The 13596-nt window shown below is 39.5% G+C and overlaps 1 protein-coding gene across 1 annotated transcript; it reads left to right on the top strand.

Moving 5' to 3' along the window:
- Window positions 1–10926: 10926 nt before the first annotated feature.
- On the top strand, window positions 10927–13083 carry LOC107812963 (anthocyanidin 3-O-glucosyltransferase 2-like). The gene has a single exon (XM_016638150.2). It carries the CDS (start codon window positions 11341–11343, stop codon window positions 12787–12789), a length of 1449 nt encoding a protein of 482 aa, XP_016493636.2. The 5' UTR covers window positions 10927–11340; the 3' UTR covers window positions 12790–13083.
- The last annotated feature ends 513 nt before the right edge of the window (window positions 13084–13596 follow it).

Genomic DNA, 13596 nt, shown 5'->3' with positions numbered 1-13596 from the left:
TGTAATGTGGTGGAAGAAGAGCTCGATGGGGAGCCTTGGTTTCACGATATCAAGGAATACATTAGGATGGGGTGTATCCAGTACAAGCCACAAGTGATCAAAAGAGAACAATTCATCGCTTGGCAAGTGGATTTTTCTTCAGTGCAAGAGTTTTGTACAAAAGAACTCCAAATTTCGGGTTATTAAGATGCATAGATGCTAGACAGGCCATAGCTATCATGACCGAAGTGCATTCTGGAGTCTGTGGACCGCACATGAGTGGGTACGTGTTGGCAAAAAAGATTCTCCGAGCAGGTTATTATTGGCTCACTATGGAGCGAGATTATATCAGTTTCGTGCGTAAATGTCATCAGTGCCAAGTGCATGGAGATTTGATTCATTCTCCACCATCTGAATTACACACGATGTCTGCACCATGGACTTTTGTCGCGTGGGGCATGGATGTCATTGGGCTAATTGAGCCATCAACATTAAACAGGCACATGTTCATTCTGGTGGCTATAGACTATTTCACCAAGTGGGTAGAAGCTAAAACATTCAAGTCGGTAACCAAGAAGGCGGTGGTTGATTTTGTGCACTCAAATATCATTTGCCGGTTTGGGATACCAAAGGTGATCATTACAGACAATGGGGCTAATCTCAATAGTCATCTGATGAAAGAGGTGTGTCAATAGTTCAAGATTACACATCACAATTCCACCCCATATCGCCCCAAGGTGAATGGAGCATTCAAGGAAGCCAACAAAAACATAAAGAAGCTACTTCGAAAAATAGTGGAGGGTTCTAAGCAGTGGCACGAAAAGCTGTCGTTTGCGTTGCTGGGTTATCGCACTACTGTCCGTACTTCAGTAGGGGTGACTCCTTATTTGTTGGTATATGGCACCGAAGCAGTGATACCCGCAGAAGTGGAAATTCCATCCCTTCGAATTGTCGCGGAGGCTGAGATCGATCACGATGAGTGAGTCAAAACCTGCTTGGAGCAATTAAGTTTGATCGATGAGAAGAGACTGGCAGCAGTGTATTATGGCCAGTTGTATCAACAGAGAATGGCAAGAGTATACAATAAGAAGGTGTGTCCACGGAAGTTTGAAGTGGGTCAATTAGTATTGAAACGTATCTTGCCTCATCAGGTTGAAGCAAAAGGAAAGTTCATCCCAAATTGGTAGGGGTCGTTCGTTGTAGCTAGAGTGTTGTCCAATGGTGCATTGTACTTGACAGATGTAGAAGGCAAATTTGTAGAAATGGCTATCAACTCTGATGCAGTCAAGAGATACTATGTATGATTTTCTTTGTTTGATTGTACTTGTTTGTATTTGGCATGTTTTGAATATTGAAATGACGAAGGCATTTTGTTCTGCTATCTAAACACGTCATCATTTGTCACCCCCTTTGAGCCTTATTTATTTTCTTTCATACCCCTCTTTCGGAATCAGTAACAAATATCAAAAATACAAGCGTAAAAGATAAGTAAAGAAATGAGAGAAAAATAGAAAGGAAAGAATGAAAAGAGAAAGAAAAGAATGAAAAAAGAAAGAAAAGAATGAAAAGAGAAAGGAAAGAATGAAGAGAAAAAGAAAGGAATGAAAAGAAAAAGAAAAAAAAGAAGAAAAAGAGAGGAAAAAACAACAAAAAGAAAAACAAAAAGAAGAAAAGAAGAGAAAGAAAAAGAAAAGAAAAATCACAACAAACAAAGTAATTCCTATGACATGAACTACGTTCGACCTGATTTCTTTTAAGGATACGTAGGCAGCCTCACAGTTCGGTCCCATCAAAGTAAAAATCCAAAAGTCCCCAAACAAGAAACTAGGGGAAAAGTTGTGGTTGTTATCAGAAATCTGATTCCGAAAGTTGTAATTTTTAACGCATTCGAATTATTTTGAGCTTTTTATACCCTTTCTTTCTAAACCCATCCAAAAGCCACATTACGGTCCAAAGAAAGACCTTCCGATCAGTCTTCGAGAAATGCCAAGTCAAGCAGGTAGAGGTGATTCATATCAGGGGCAACACTCTGGTCCAAATAGGAAAAAAAAAATCAAAAATGAGAGAGTCTTATTGGTGAAAACCCTTACGGGCACCATAAGGCGATGAGAGCTGAGAGAAATGTTAAAAATAAGAGAGTCTTATTGGTAAAAACTCTCATGGGCACCGTAAGGTGACGGGAGCAGAGAAAAATAAAATGAGAGAGTCTTATTGGTGAAAACCCTCACGGGCACCTTAAGGCAAAAGTGAGTTGACGGATGGACGAGTGAGAGAGGTCTGCTGGTGAAAACCTTTCAAGGCAAGGCAGGATGAACAAGGGCAGGATTTGGGTGAAGAAATCAGGTTATGGAAATTCTGGGGCAACAAAGTATGGCAACTGAAAGTTGATTGGTTGGACAGATTGAGCCGATTAATCCGAAATGCATGTCATGATCATTGGTATCAGCTGCTTCACTCAGATAGTCTCTTTTCTTTTTCCTCTTCAGATAGTCTTCCAGTTTTGGATTTTCTTATCATTAACTCTGAAAATCATTGCATTTCATTTCTTTTGGGTTTATTTCCCTAAGATGCTCCCAATGTCAGCTCTGTTTAAGCAAATAAGAAGGAATTTCAAAGCTCACTACCAGCTTCAAGATTGCAAAGCACAGTGCGGCCAGAACATACCAAAGATAGCATGATGTAAAGTGGGATAAAGTGCCAGCAAGAGTTCCATCGGCAAAATGATTTGGTAATTTCATGGGACAAGCAGAGGTTCAGTTAAAGGGGTCAGATATGTGAAACAACGGTTCGGGTATAGAACACTCGGGTCATCCAAAGTCATAGGGGTTTGAAAGTCAGTCAGAAAGTCGAGTGGTTCAAGGCCAGTTCGAGAAAGCCAGTAAAAACAAAACAACGCAGCGGAGAGACCCTCAGCAAGAATGTCATCAACTAACTACCATATTTTAAACTATTAAAACAGGGGCAGGAAATTTTGGTTGTTTCGGAGAAACCCTTCGTGGAGAAAGGCAATCACCAAACAGGTTTGATTTTTGATTTTCAGGACCCTCCTGGAAAATGGGACTTAGTTTAAAGTTCAGAAATAGCATAATTTAGCATAAATGTATCCCAAAGGAATATAAGTTAGCTTTGAAGTTTGCATGTTCGAGATAGGATTCAGTTAGGAGTTTCCAGGACCCTCCTGAATAATGGGACTTAGCGTTAAGATTTCGATTAGATAACAACATTTAGCGTAAATTCTGCTGTAGGGTATTATAATTCAGCCATGAAAGTTGTCACCCTTATGATAAAATTTGACCTTTGATTTACAGGACCCTCCTAGATAATGGGGAGTAGTTTAAAAGATCCTCTTAGATAGCAAGATTTAGCAGAAGTCACACCTGTAGAAGATATAATTTAGATCTAAAATTGTCGTTTAGTTAAGAGTTATCAGGACCTCCCTGAATAATGAGACCTAGCTTTCAAATTCTTAGTAATACTTGGTAATATGATTTAGTTTTATACTCACATCTGTGCCTAGCCACCAAACTGGGGCAGACAAATTTTCTTTGTTTTTGTTTGTTTTGTAGAAGTCAGGAGCTCGCTTGGAGAGCAGGGAATACATTTCAAGTTAGAAGTCAGGAGCCCACCTGGAGAGAAGGGAATACATTTCAAGTTAGAAGTCAGGAGCCCGCCTGGAGAGAAGGGAATACATTTCAAATTAGAAGTCAGGAGCTCGCCTGGAGAGCAGGGAATACATTTCAAGTTAGAAGTCAGGAGTCTTCCTGGAGAGCAGGGAATACATTTCAAGTTAGAAGTCAGGATCCCGCTTGGAGAGCAGGGAATACATTCAAGTTCAGCAGTCAGGCATCCACCTGGAGAAAAGGAAAAACATCTCAGATTACAGTTCAAGGCGGCAACAAAGGGATTCCACCGGGAGAATACAAGTCAACAAGGCAACAAGAACCACAAGAGCAAGTTTGAAGATATAGATAGGATTTTGTAACACATAGATCATAGTCTAGTCTAGCTTCTTTTTATTTTATCATGGTATAATAAGGGGATGCAGTAAGCAGTAGCAGCAACAGCAGCAACAGTGAAACCACAGCTTCATGATAGTACCAGCTACCGAAACTTTCCGAACTACACTGACCTGATTTCTTTATAGCCAAGGATATGTAGGCAACCTCGGAAGCAGGGTGCGGTCAAATCTTTCAAAATGCTTCCCACGGAGTATTCAAACGGGCAAAAATCGCTTGTATCCGCTCACTTTATCTTTACACGAAAACTCTTCGTATTTCCGGGCAAAGAGGGGCAGCTGTGAGCACGTGATTTTTGCCCTATATGAGTTACTCTCATAAATTCAAAACAAAATAACTTCTTTTCATTATTTGCAATTTTCGTGGATTTTATGGCGTTTTCTGATAATTGTTTGCATTTATCTGTGCATTTTATTTTTGTTTAATTAATGAAAAATACAAAAATATGCTGCATTTGCATTTAGGATCTAATTTTTGTATTCTTGAATTAATTAGTAATTTAGTGTTTTATAAAAATAAAAAAAATCACAAAATAGTTTACTTTGCACTTTTAAATTTAATGTCGAATTTTGGTGGTTTTTCTTTAATTTGGTATTTCATTAGTTGTGATAATTATTATTTGGAGTAGTTAGTTTAATTTGGTAGGATAATTTGATTAGAAATCAATTTAGATTTATTTTAATTTTAATGTTAATTTAGAATAAATTAGAAAAATTGAAAAAAAAAGTTTAAAATAAATAAAGGAAAGGGAATTTGGGCCAAGATTAAGTTGATTCATCTCCATGCCCAAACCCCACACCCTGAAACCCATCCCATTTCTGACCCAAGACCCGCCCCAATCCGTTCCGCCCCATCTAGCGACCAAACGACGTCGTTTAGTGCAAATGTGATCCTAGCCATCGAGGTTTGCCTGATCTAACGGCTCAGAAGTGAGGAATACTTAATATATAAGGGTCCGAGCCAGTCACCCCCCCAGACACCTTACCCCCTCTCATCGTCCCTACACACCCCCAGAAAATCCCTCGTCGCCTCCGTCGTGAGCCGCCTGCCGGAAATCGTCTCCGCCGGCGGCGTTGGTCCAATCACTGCTAGATTAACACCATAGATTCCCCTCCTTCTCCTCTTTCCGAATCTCCAAATCCCACCCTCAAATCCCAGCCCAGCCTCTCGAATCTTGAATCGAAAGGAATAACCGAAAACCTAACTCATCCAATTTGCCCCAAAATTACACCCCATGAGCCCCGTGACCCCCTCTTCCTAAATCACAGACTAGCTACCCTCGAATCGGACTCAAGCTCCTCGAATTCTAAATCTAAGTCAAGCCCTAAAAATCCCAAAAACCTCGAATTCAAGATTTCAGTAAGGATTTAGGTCTAGTTCGACTTTATTCATGTGTTCTTGATAAGAACACATGATTAATGTCAAACTTGGCCGGAAAATTTGAAGGTTCAAAGGTTCTTGCACTTCTTATGGTCCAGGCCATGGTTAGGTATTTTGTTCTTTACCTTTTGAGTTTTAATTTTCGTATGCACTTCCCTTCTCATCTTCCTCTGTTTCTTTTGTTTGTGTTTTGATTTTTTTTCTATTTTTCCGTTCTTGAAATCATTTCTACATGTGTTTCTTTTTAGGTTAATTAGTATCTTCATGAATGAGTGTAGTTTTATTTGATTTGCCCGTTTGTTTTGGGCCTTTGAAACCTTAGTTCAGAGAGTCTAATGACTCCTGTTGGCTTCCTCCTTTCCCTTCTTCATCGAATCTTCTGTGAAGTTCCGAGTCGAATTTGGGCCCAAAAGAAAAGGATTAGCCTAGAATTTGTACACTCAGGCCAATACGGACTTGGGTCAATTGGACCCGTATTTGTTTGGTTTTATGAAGTAAAAAACAGGGTGCGTAAAATAGGAATTGTAGATAAGGGAATCTGCAGTAACTGAATAGGGAAGCTTCTAGGAAGCTGGGGTGGGGGGCTATCTTGAATTCTGAAAATTAAACTAAGGGCACCTAGGCTAAAATGAAAATTTGAGAAGAGCCTAAGTGCAGAAATTAATTCCTTAAGGCTGCCCTACTTGCCTTGCCTATAAAGACATCTTTTCTTGCCTTTCAAGGCAGAGTTTGAGAGCTAGAATTCCAGAAAATAAAAAGACGGACAAAATTGCTACTGTTTCATTGATTTCTTTATTGATTTCTGAAATTTTCCAATTCTAAAATACTTTCTGTTTCATTTGAGATTGAGTATGAATTGATTTGGGATTTAAAACTGCTACGAAGTTGGGTCCTAGGGTCCGCTTTGTACCACTTGGTTTGAGTTGGTTTTCTGCTGATTTTTCTTGGATCTGGGAGCTATGTTATTAGCTGCTAGCTACTGATCCTGCTTTGCTTTGGATTCTATCTTATTTCCAGGTACACACTGAGAGGCTTTGTTGTTTTTGAAGTTGGATTTGAAGGTTGAAAATGAAAGCAATAGTTTGAAATGTAGTATCAATTTGCCTTTGACTTTTCTGTATTGCTTTTGGAGTATTATGTTTCTTTTATCAGTTTGTTGTTATGGATTAATCGATTTAGTTCTGTTTTAAGTTAGGAACTTTGTTATTTTAATTGATTGGGAAATGTCATGAAGTTTGAGAGAAAGTAGCTTGTCCGACTGAATCAACAGCTTAGCCTTTGCACTCATTTGTGATTTTATATAGTGTATATTGTAATGCTTTTGGGTTGAATGGGGTATGGCTGTATGGGATTCATTGGACTAGTTATAAGACATACGCTTATCAACTCATTTATTCATGTTGTTAGTCAAATGAATCTGGTTTCATTTATATTTCCCTTTAATGTGTGTTCTGGATTTGCTTCTTCACTCTTCTTTAGATCTAGTTTAAATTGATTTCAGGTTTAGTTTAGTTTTTTTTAGAATCTAGGTCTTGCATTTCCCTTTAATGTATGTTCTGAAAATTTAGTTTAGTTTAGTTTTTTTAGATGGATCCCTATGAGGCATTATATGGTAGGCGGTGTTAGTTACCAGTTGGATGGTTTGAGCCGGGAGAGGCTCGGTTGTTGGGTACAGATTTAGTTCAGGATGCCTTGGACAAGGTTAAGATCATTCAGGATAGGCTTCGTACAGCTCAGTCCAGGCAAAAGAGTTATGCCGACAGCAAGGTTCGTGATATGGCATTCATGATCGGAGAAAGAGTGTTGCTTCAGGTGTCGCCCCTGAAGGGCGTGATGAGATTTGGGAAGAAGGGCAAGCTAAGCCCTAGATTCATTGGTCCTTCTGAGATTCTTGATCGAGTGGGAGAGGTGGCTTACAGACTTGCGTTACCGCCGAGTTTATCAGTCGTGCATCCAGTTTTTCATGTGTTCATGCTTTGAAAGTACGATCCATCCCACGTGTTAGACTTCAGCACTGTACAGTTGGACAAGGACTTGACCTATGAGGAGGAGCCGGTAGCCATTCTAGACCGGTAGGTTCGTCAGTTGAGATCGAAGAATTTCCCTTTAGTTTGTCATTAGTGGAGAGGTCAGCCTACCAAGGCAGCTACCAAGGAGTCCGAGTCAGATATGCGGAGCCGATATTCCCATTTGTTTCCCGACTCAAGTATTTTTCTATGTCCATTAGAGGGTAGACGGAAAGTCAATTTTGTGTTCCGAGGCCTTAAAAACCTCCTTTTGTCTCACCTCGATTTTCATGTGCAGTCCGAGCGTATATCCAGAAAGCTTTTATGTGAAAATTTAAGGAAAATGCTAATTTTTTCTTTAAAATAGAATTTAAGTTGACTTCGGTCAATATTTTGGGTAAACGGACCCGGACCGATGATTAGTCGGTCTCGGAGGTCCATAAGAAAATATGGGACTTGGGCGTATGCCCGGAATTGAATTCCGAGGTCTCTAGCCCGAGAAATAAATTTTTGAAAGAAATTGTTTAACTAAAATTTTAAGAGTTTTTGGAAATTTAAAGATGTTTGAATTTGATGGTATCGGGCCCGTATTTTGGTTTCAGAGTCCGTTACAGGTTTAATATTGTATTTAAGTTGTGCCTGTAAAATTTGGTAAGAAACGGAATTCATATGACGTGAATCGGACCATCGGTTGTGAAATTGGAAACTTAAGAGTTCTTGAGATTTTTCTTTGATTTTGATGCTAAACTCGTGGTTCTACGTGTTATTTTGATGATTTGATTGCACGAGCAAGTCCGCATGATGTTTTTAAGGTTGCGCGCATGTTTGGTTTGGAGCCCCGAGGGCTCGGGTGATTTTCGGATAGGTTTCGGGATGTTTTGAGACTTAGAGATTCTGATGTCTTAGTTGTTGCACGTGCACAGGGGTTCTCGTCTTCGCGTTCGCGAAGGAACTCTCGCGAACGCGAAGAGTAAAGTTTGTCTGAAAGAAGTTCCTTCTACACGAACGCGAGGCACAAGTCGCGAATGTGGATCATTGGGGTCGTTACCCTTCGCGAACGTGACCTGGCTATCGCGAACGCGAAGGCCATTATGGCAGGGACCTAGGGGAGGAGTGAAATACTCATCGCGAACGCGTCACTTGGATCGCGAACGTGGAGGCTAGGGGAAGAATGCCTTCGCGAACACGATGAGTATCTCGCGAACGTGAAGGCTTTTGGCCGTTGCATCTCGCGAACGCGGTAGGCTTCTCGCGAACGCGAAGAAGGCCTGTCCAGCGATTTAAAAACAGAGGCAGAACTAGATTTTTACCAAAATTTCATATCTCCTTCCCTAAAATCATACCTGAGGCGACTTTTGAAAAGAAGTTTCAACACCAAATCATAAGTATGTGTTCTTAAACCCATTTCTTTCATTTTCCATCAACACACATTAGATTTCTAGGACTAAATCTTGTTCTTTAAGGGTAGAAATTAGGGATTTTAAGAAAATTGGGGATTTTACAAATTTGGGGATTTACACCTCGATTTAGGGTCGAATTCTGAAACTAATTGCATTTTTGGGCTTGTGGGTGAATGGGTTGTGGTTCGAAACTCGAGTTTTGACCAAGCGGGCTAGGGGTCAGGTTTTGACCTTTTTGGAAGAATGTTGGGAAATCTGTAATTTTTCATTTGAGTTGGTTTCTTTGGCTTCAATTAATGTTAATAAGTTAGTATTGGCTAGATACAATTGAATTGGAAGTGTAACCAAAAGAGAAAGCGGTATTTGAGGCTTGAGTTTGGCCGTGGAATCTGACGTAAGTGTTTGGTCTAACCTTAGCTTGAGGGAATAGGTGTTATGTCTTAATTGCTATGTGTTAGTGTCGAGTATGACGTATATGTCAGGTGACGAGTATCTATACGTTCGTGTCGAGCATACCCGTGAGTTTTATATTAAGATTGTTGTGATTTTATTATGTATTATTCATGCTTAAATTGATGATTAGCACTGTGGAACAAAACTTATGATAAATTTTTGGTAATTGACCATTGTCGAGTATTGGTTCAAGTTAAGGATTATTTTGTGAAGTAACTGTTGAAGTAGGTTGGTTATAGCTGATCCCTTGTCGGGATGATATTGTTTCTATTGTTGACTCCCTAGCCGGGACGATATTATTTCTATTGATGTTTCTATTGTTAATTCCCTTACCGGGATGTTATCATTGTATTTGTTTGGGTGAGGAAGAGTATAAAGCACGAAAGGTGATGTCGTGCATGATATTGTGAGTGAGTGTTAATGCACAAAGGTAATGTCGTGCTGATATTGTGAGTGTTAATGCACGAAGGGCGATGTCGTGTCATATTAATGAAATTAAAAGCACGAAGGGTGATGTTGTGCCATGATTATGAGAGAGTAAAAGCACGAAGGGTGATGTCGTGCCGTTTTGTTGATTTCTATGGTGAGAACGAGAGTAAAAGCACGAAGGGTGATGTCATGCACTTGTTCTGTGTTATTATTTCCATTGTTTCTAATTTGATGTCTACTTTGTCGCTTTACTTTATTATTGTCATAACCTGATATCCCCCTCATCATGTTCCCCATTTTCCCATTTTATTATGTTTCATTCTTGTTATTATTGCTTCTCGTATATGATTTAATTGCACAGGTTTATGTGGTTGTCGCATCCTAGCCTCGTTACTACTTCGTCGTGGTTAGGCTCGACACTTACTCAGTACATGTGGTCGGTTATACTGATACTACACTCTGCACCCTTTTGTACAGATCCTGGTATTGGACCCTACGGATCGTAGTTCGAGGTTGCTACCTTCAGTGCAGTGGAGACCCGAGGTAGTCCGCAGGCCTTGGCATCCCCTTCTATCATGTTTCCATTCTGTTTTTACTTATTTCAGAGACAGATTTATATTTTCCTTATTCAGACCACTGTTTGTAGTATTTGTAGACAGTCCGTGACATTGCGACACCAGTTCTAGGTAGAGTTTTACTATGAATTCGTATTTGTATTAAGTTAAATTGTTAGATTTCGTTTTTTCGCACTTTATTCCGCTGTTTATGTTATGTTAACTTGTAAATTGTAAAAAGATAAAGTAAAAAGGTAAAACAATCAATAACGTTGGTTTGCCTAGCGGGTTCAATGTTAGGCGCCATCACGATCCCGACGGTGGAAAAAACCCGGATCGTGATAGGAAGTCATTAAAGCCCTCTCATCAAGTCAAAACTGTTGTTGAATAACCTTATTCTTGGAACGAATTAATCTCCTTCTAAGGATCAAATCTCTTGGGTTGGCAACTCTCTTCATAAATCAAGCCTCTATCAAAGCATTTAAACTCGTCTCTGTACCTTAGCACATATACTTTGATCGAATCAAATGCCCTTTCTTTGTTCTACTGCAAATAAATATTGTAGCTCTACTAGATCTGATGTGTAATAAGTTAGAGAAGAAAGAGAGAACAACACTGGTGAGGCATTGTATCAAAGAGAAACGAGTGATATAGGAACTGAGCTATCGGTGTAGATCACACCATTCATTGTGTACTTGAGAAACTTATTCACTGAAAAGAACTCTCTTGCAACCCAAGGGGACTGGACTAGGATTCACATTGAATCCGAACCAGTATAAAAATTCCGGTATCTTTAATTCCTGCATTTAATTTCTGCATCTTAAATTCAGTCCTTACTACTATCAAGTTATTACATCTAGTCGACTAATTAGAAAACTAGTCAACTGGTAGCGATTACTATTTAAAAATAAACAATTCACCCCTATTGTACTTTCACGGTGAACACCCTAAAAATTGTGCTGTTGCTGCGATGACGTGGATTTTTATTTTGTGGTCGTCTCCTTTCGTTTATTATACTTGGCTGCCAATGTATCTACGACAACGACGCCTTTGGCTCTTCTTTAATTCAGAGCAGTTGAAATGAAGTTAATAGATCATTACTATTCAATATTCATTACCAAAGATGGAGAGCACAGAGCTAGTTTTCATTCCAGGCCCAGGAATGGGTCACCTCGTCGCCGCTGTAGAAATTGGCAAGTTACTCACCAGCCGAGCCAATTATCTTTCAATTACATTCTTTATCATTGACCTTCCAATTGAAACAGCTACACATACTTATACAAAGACGCTAGCAGTAATTGATGATTCTACCACTTCACGCCTACGATTCTTGCACCTTTCTTCTCCTCAATCTCAAAGTAACAATCGTAATAAACCTCAAGAAGCTGTTCTCGTTGAGCTTTTTGATAATTCCAAGCAAATAGTAAGAGAGGCAATTGTTGAGAATTTCATGACTAATAAAAGTAAGTCCGGTACTCGACTTAGTGGTGTGATTGTTGACATGTTTAGCGACAAAATGATAGAAGTAGCAACTGAGCTTTGTCTACCGAGCTACGTATTCTTCACTTCTAGTGCTGCTTTTCTCGGCCTCATGTTTTATGCACAGGCGCTTAAAGATGATCACGATCGCGATATCTCCGATTTCAAGGATTCGGATACGTTACTGCCTGTTTCGACTTATTTAAATCCTCTTCCAGCTAAAGTTTTGCCAAGTGCCATGCTGGATAAAGATGGTCGTTTGCGTCTACCCCTGTCTACTGCTCGAATGATACGACAGGCAAAAGGGATCATAGTTAATACTTTCTTAGAGCTTGAGCCACATCCAATTAATTCTCTCGGTAATGAAGATGGGGTTCCGTCTTTATATCCAGTTGGGCCTATAATCAACTTGAATCAAGAACCGGACGATAGTATCAACAACTGGTTAGATGAGCAACCAGATTCTTCGGTACTGTTCCTCTGTTTCGGGAGCTATGGGAGCTTTGACGAGGAACAGTTGAAGGAAATTGCAATAGCCCTTGAGCACTGTGGCTGCCGCTTCTTGTGGTCCCTACGGCAGCCGCAGGCCAAGGGCAAAATAGGTGCTCCGGACGATCTTGCACGTCAGGAGCAAGTGTTGCCAGAAGGTTTTTTTAAACGAACTTCACGACGAGGTAAATTGATTGGATGGGCACCTCAAGTGGCAGTGCTGTCACACAGGTCAATTGGAGGATTCATTACACACTGCGGTTGGAATTCTGTACTGGAAAGCTTGTGGTTTGGAGTGCCAATGGCAACGTGGCCTATGTATGCAGAGCAACAAGTAAATGCTTTTGAGTTGGTGGTTGATTTGGAAATGGCCGCGAATATAAAGATGGAGTATCGGAGTGAGAGTCCCGTTTTGGTCACAGCAGAGGAGATAGAGCGCGCCATAAGGCGACTGATGTTGGATAGTGCAGAGGAGAAGAATGGTATGAGAAAGAAAATTGAGGAAATGAAAGAAAAGAGCAGGAGAGCCATGTTAGAAGGGGGATCATCTTACTATTTTCTGGAGAATCTGATCAAAGATATTAAGGATCATTCATCCACTTGAAAATTGTAATTGCTTTATGCTACTTTCTACAACAACAAACCCAGTGTAATCTCACAAATAGGGTCTAGGGAGGATAGTGTGTACGCAGATAGAGGATAGTGTGTACGCAGATAAAGAGGATGTTGCCGATAGACCCTTGGCTCAAGGAACTGGTTTCTCTACTTTCACAATCATAATTTCTATATGTATAGCTAGAGAGAGCATCATATGGCACTGAGCTGGAATGTATTCGCCGAGTCTCTCTCAATCGCTCATTCTTAGATGTCAATCTTTTAATGACATGGATTTTAGAATTCATGTTTTTTCCATTGGCAAATTAAACTTTCACTTGCAATATTCAGTTTAAGGTAATAAAAGCGAAAGTAGAATGTACAACTGGTAAATCATATAGTATATAGTTTCTGAAACTCTAAGTAAATCTTAATCTTCACGTAATATATTTAGTAAATTGGTCAAATTGACTATTGAAAGATTGCAACAAAGTAGAACGTTGTTGGACTCATCATTTACTATCCCCTTTCTAGTAACGCTTTGTTGACAAGTCAACTAATTAATTGAACAAATTGTCACACCAATACATATATATTGGTTATTACTTGCCATTTGTTGCATGTCTTTATTACGATGGTTGCCATAGTTTCAATATTAAGTATTATGAATTACTAACCCAAAAAAGAGACGGCAAGTTACCTATTAAAGTAGGTTAAATTACACATAATTAATGATGAGCACAAAACGAAATTAATGTTCTCTAGTCAAAGATAGTATAGTTTAATTATCGTTTTCATAGTAATTGGATTTAAACAA

The sequence above is a fragment of the Nicotiana tabacum genome, chromosome 10 (assembly GCF_000715075.1).
Source record: "Nicotiana tabacum cultivar K326 chromosome 10, ASM71507v2, whole genome shotgun sequence".
NCBI lineage: Eukaryota > Viridiplantae > Streptophyta > Magnoliopsida > Solanales > Solanaceae > Nicotiana > Nicotiana tabacum.
This window is presented reverse-complemented; position numbering and strand designations above follow the sequence as displayed.

Excerpts from the sequence above, each read along its gene's own strand:
- LOC107812963 (XM_016638150.2), top strand. The coding sequence starts at position 11,341 with ATGGAGAGCACAGAGCTAGTTTTCATTCCAGGCCCAGGAATGGGTCAC.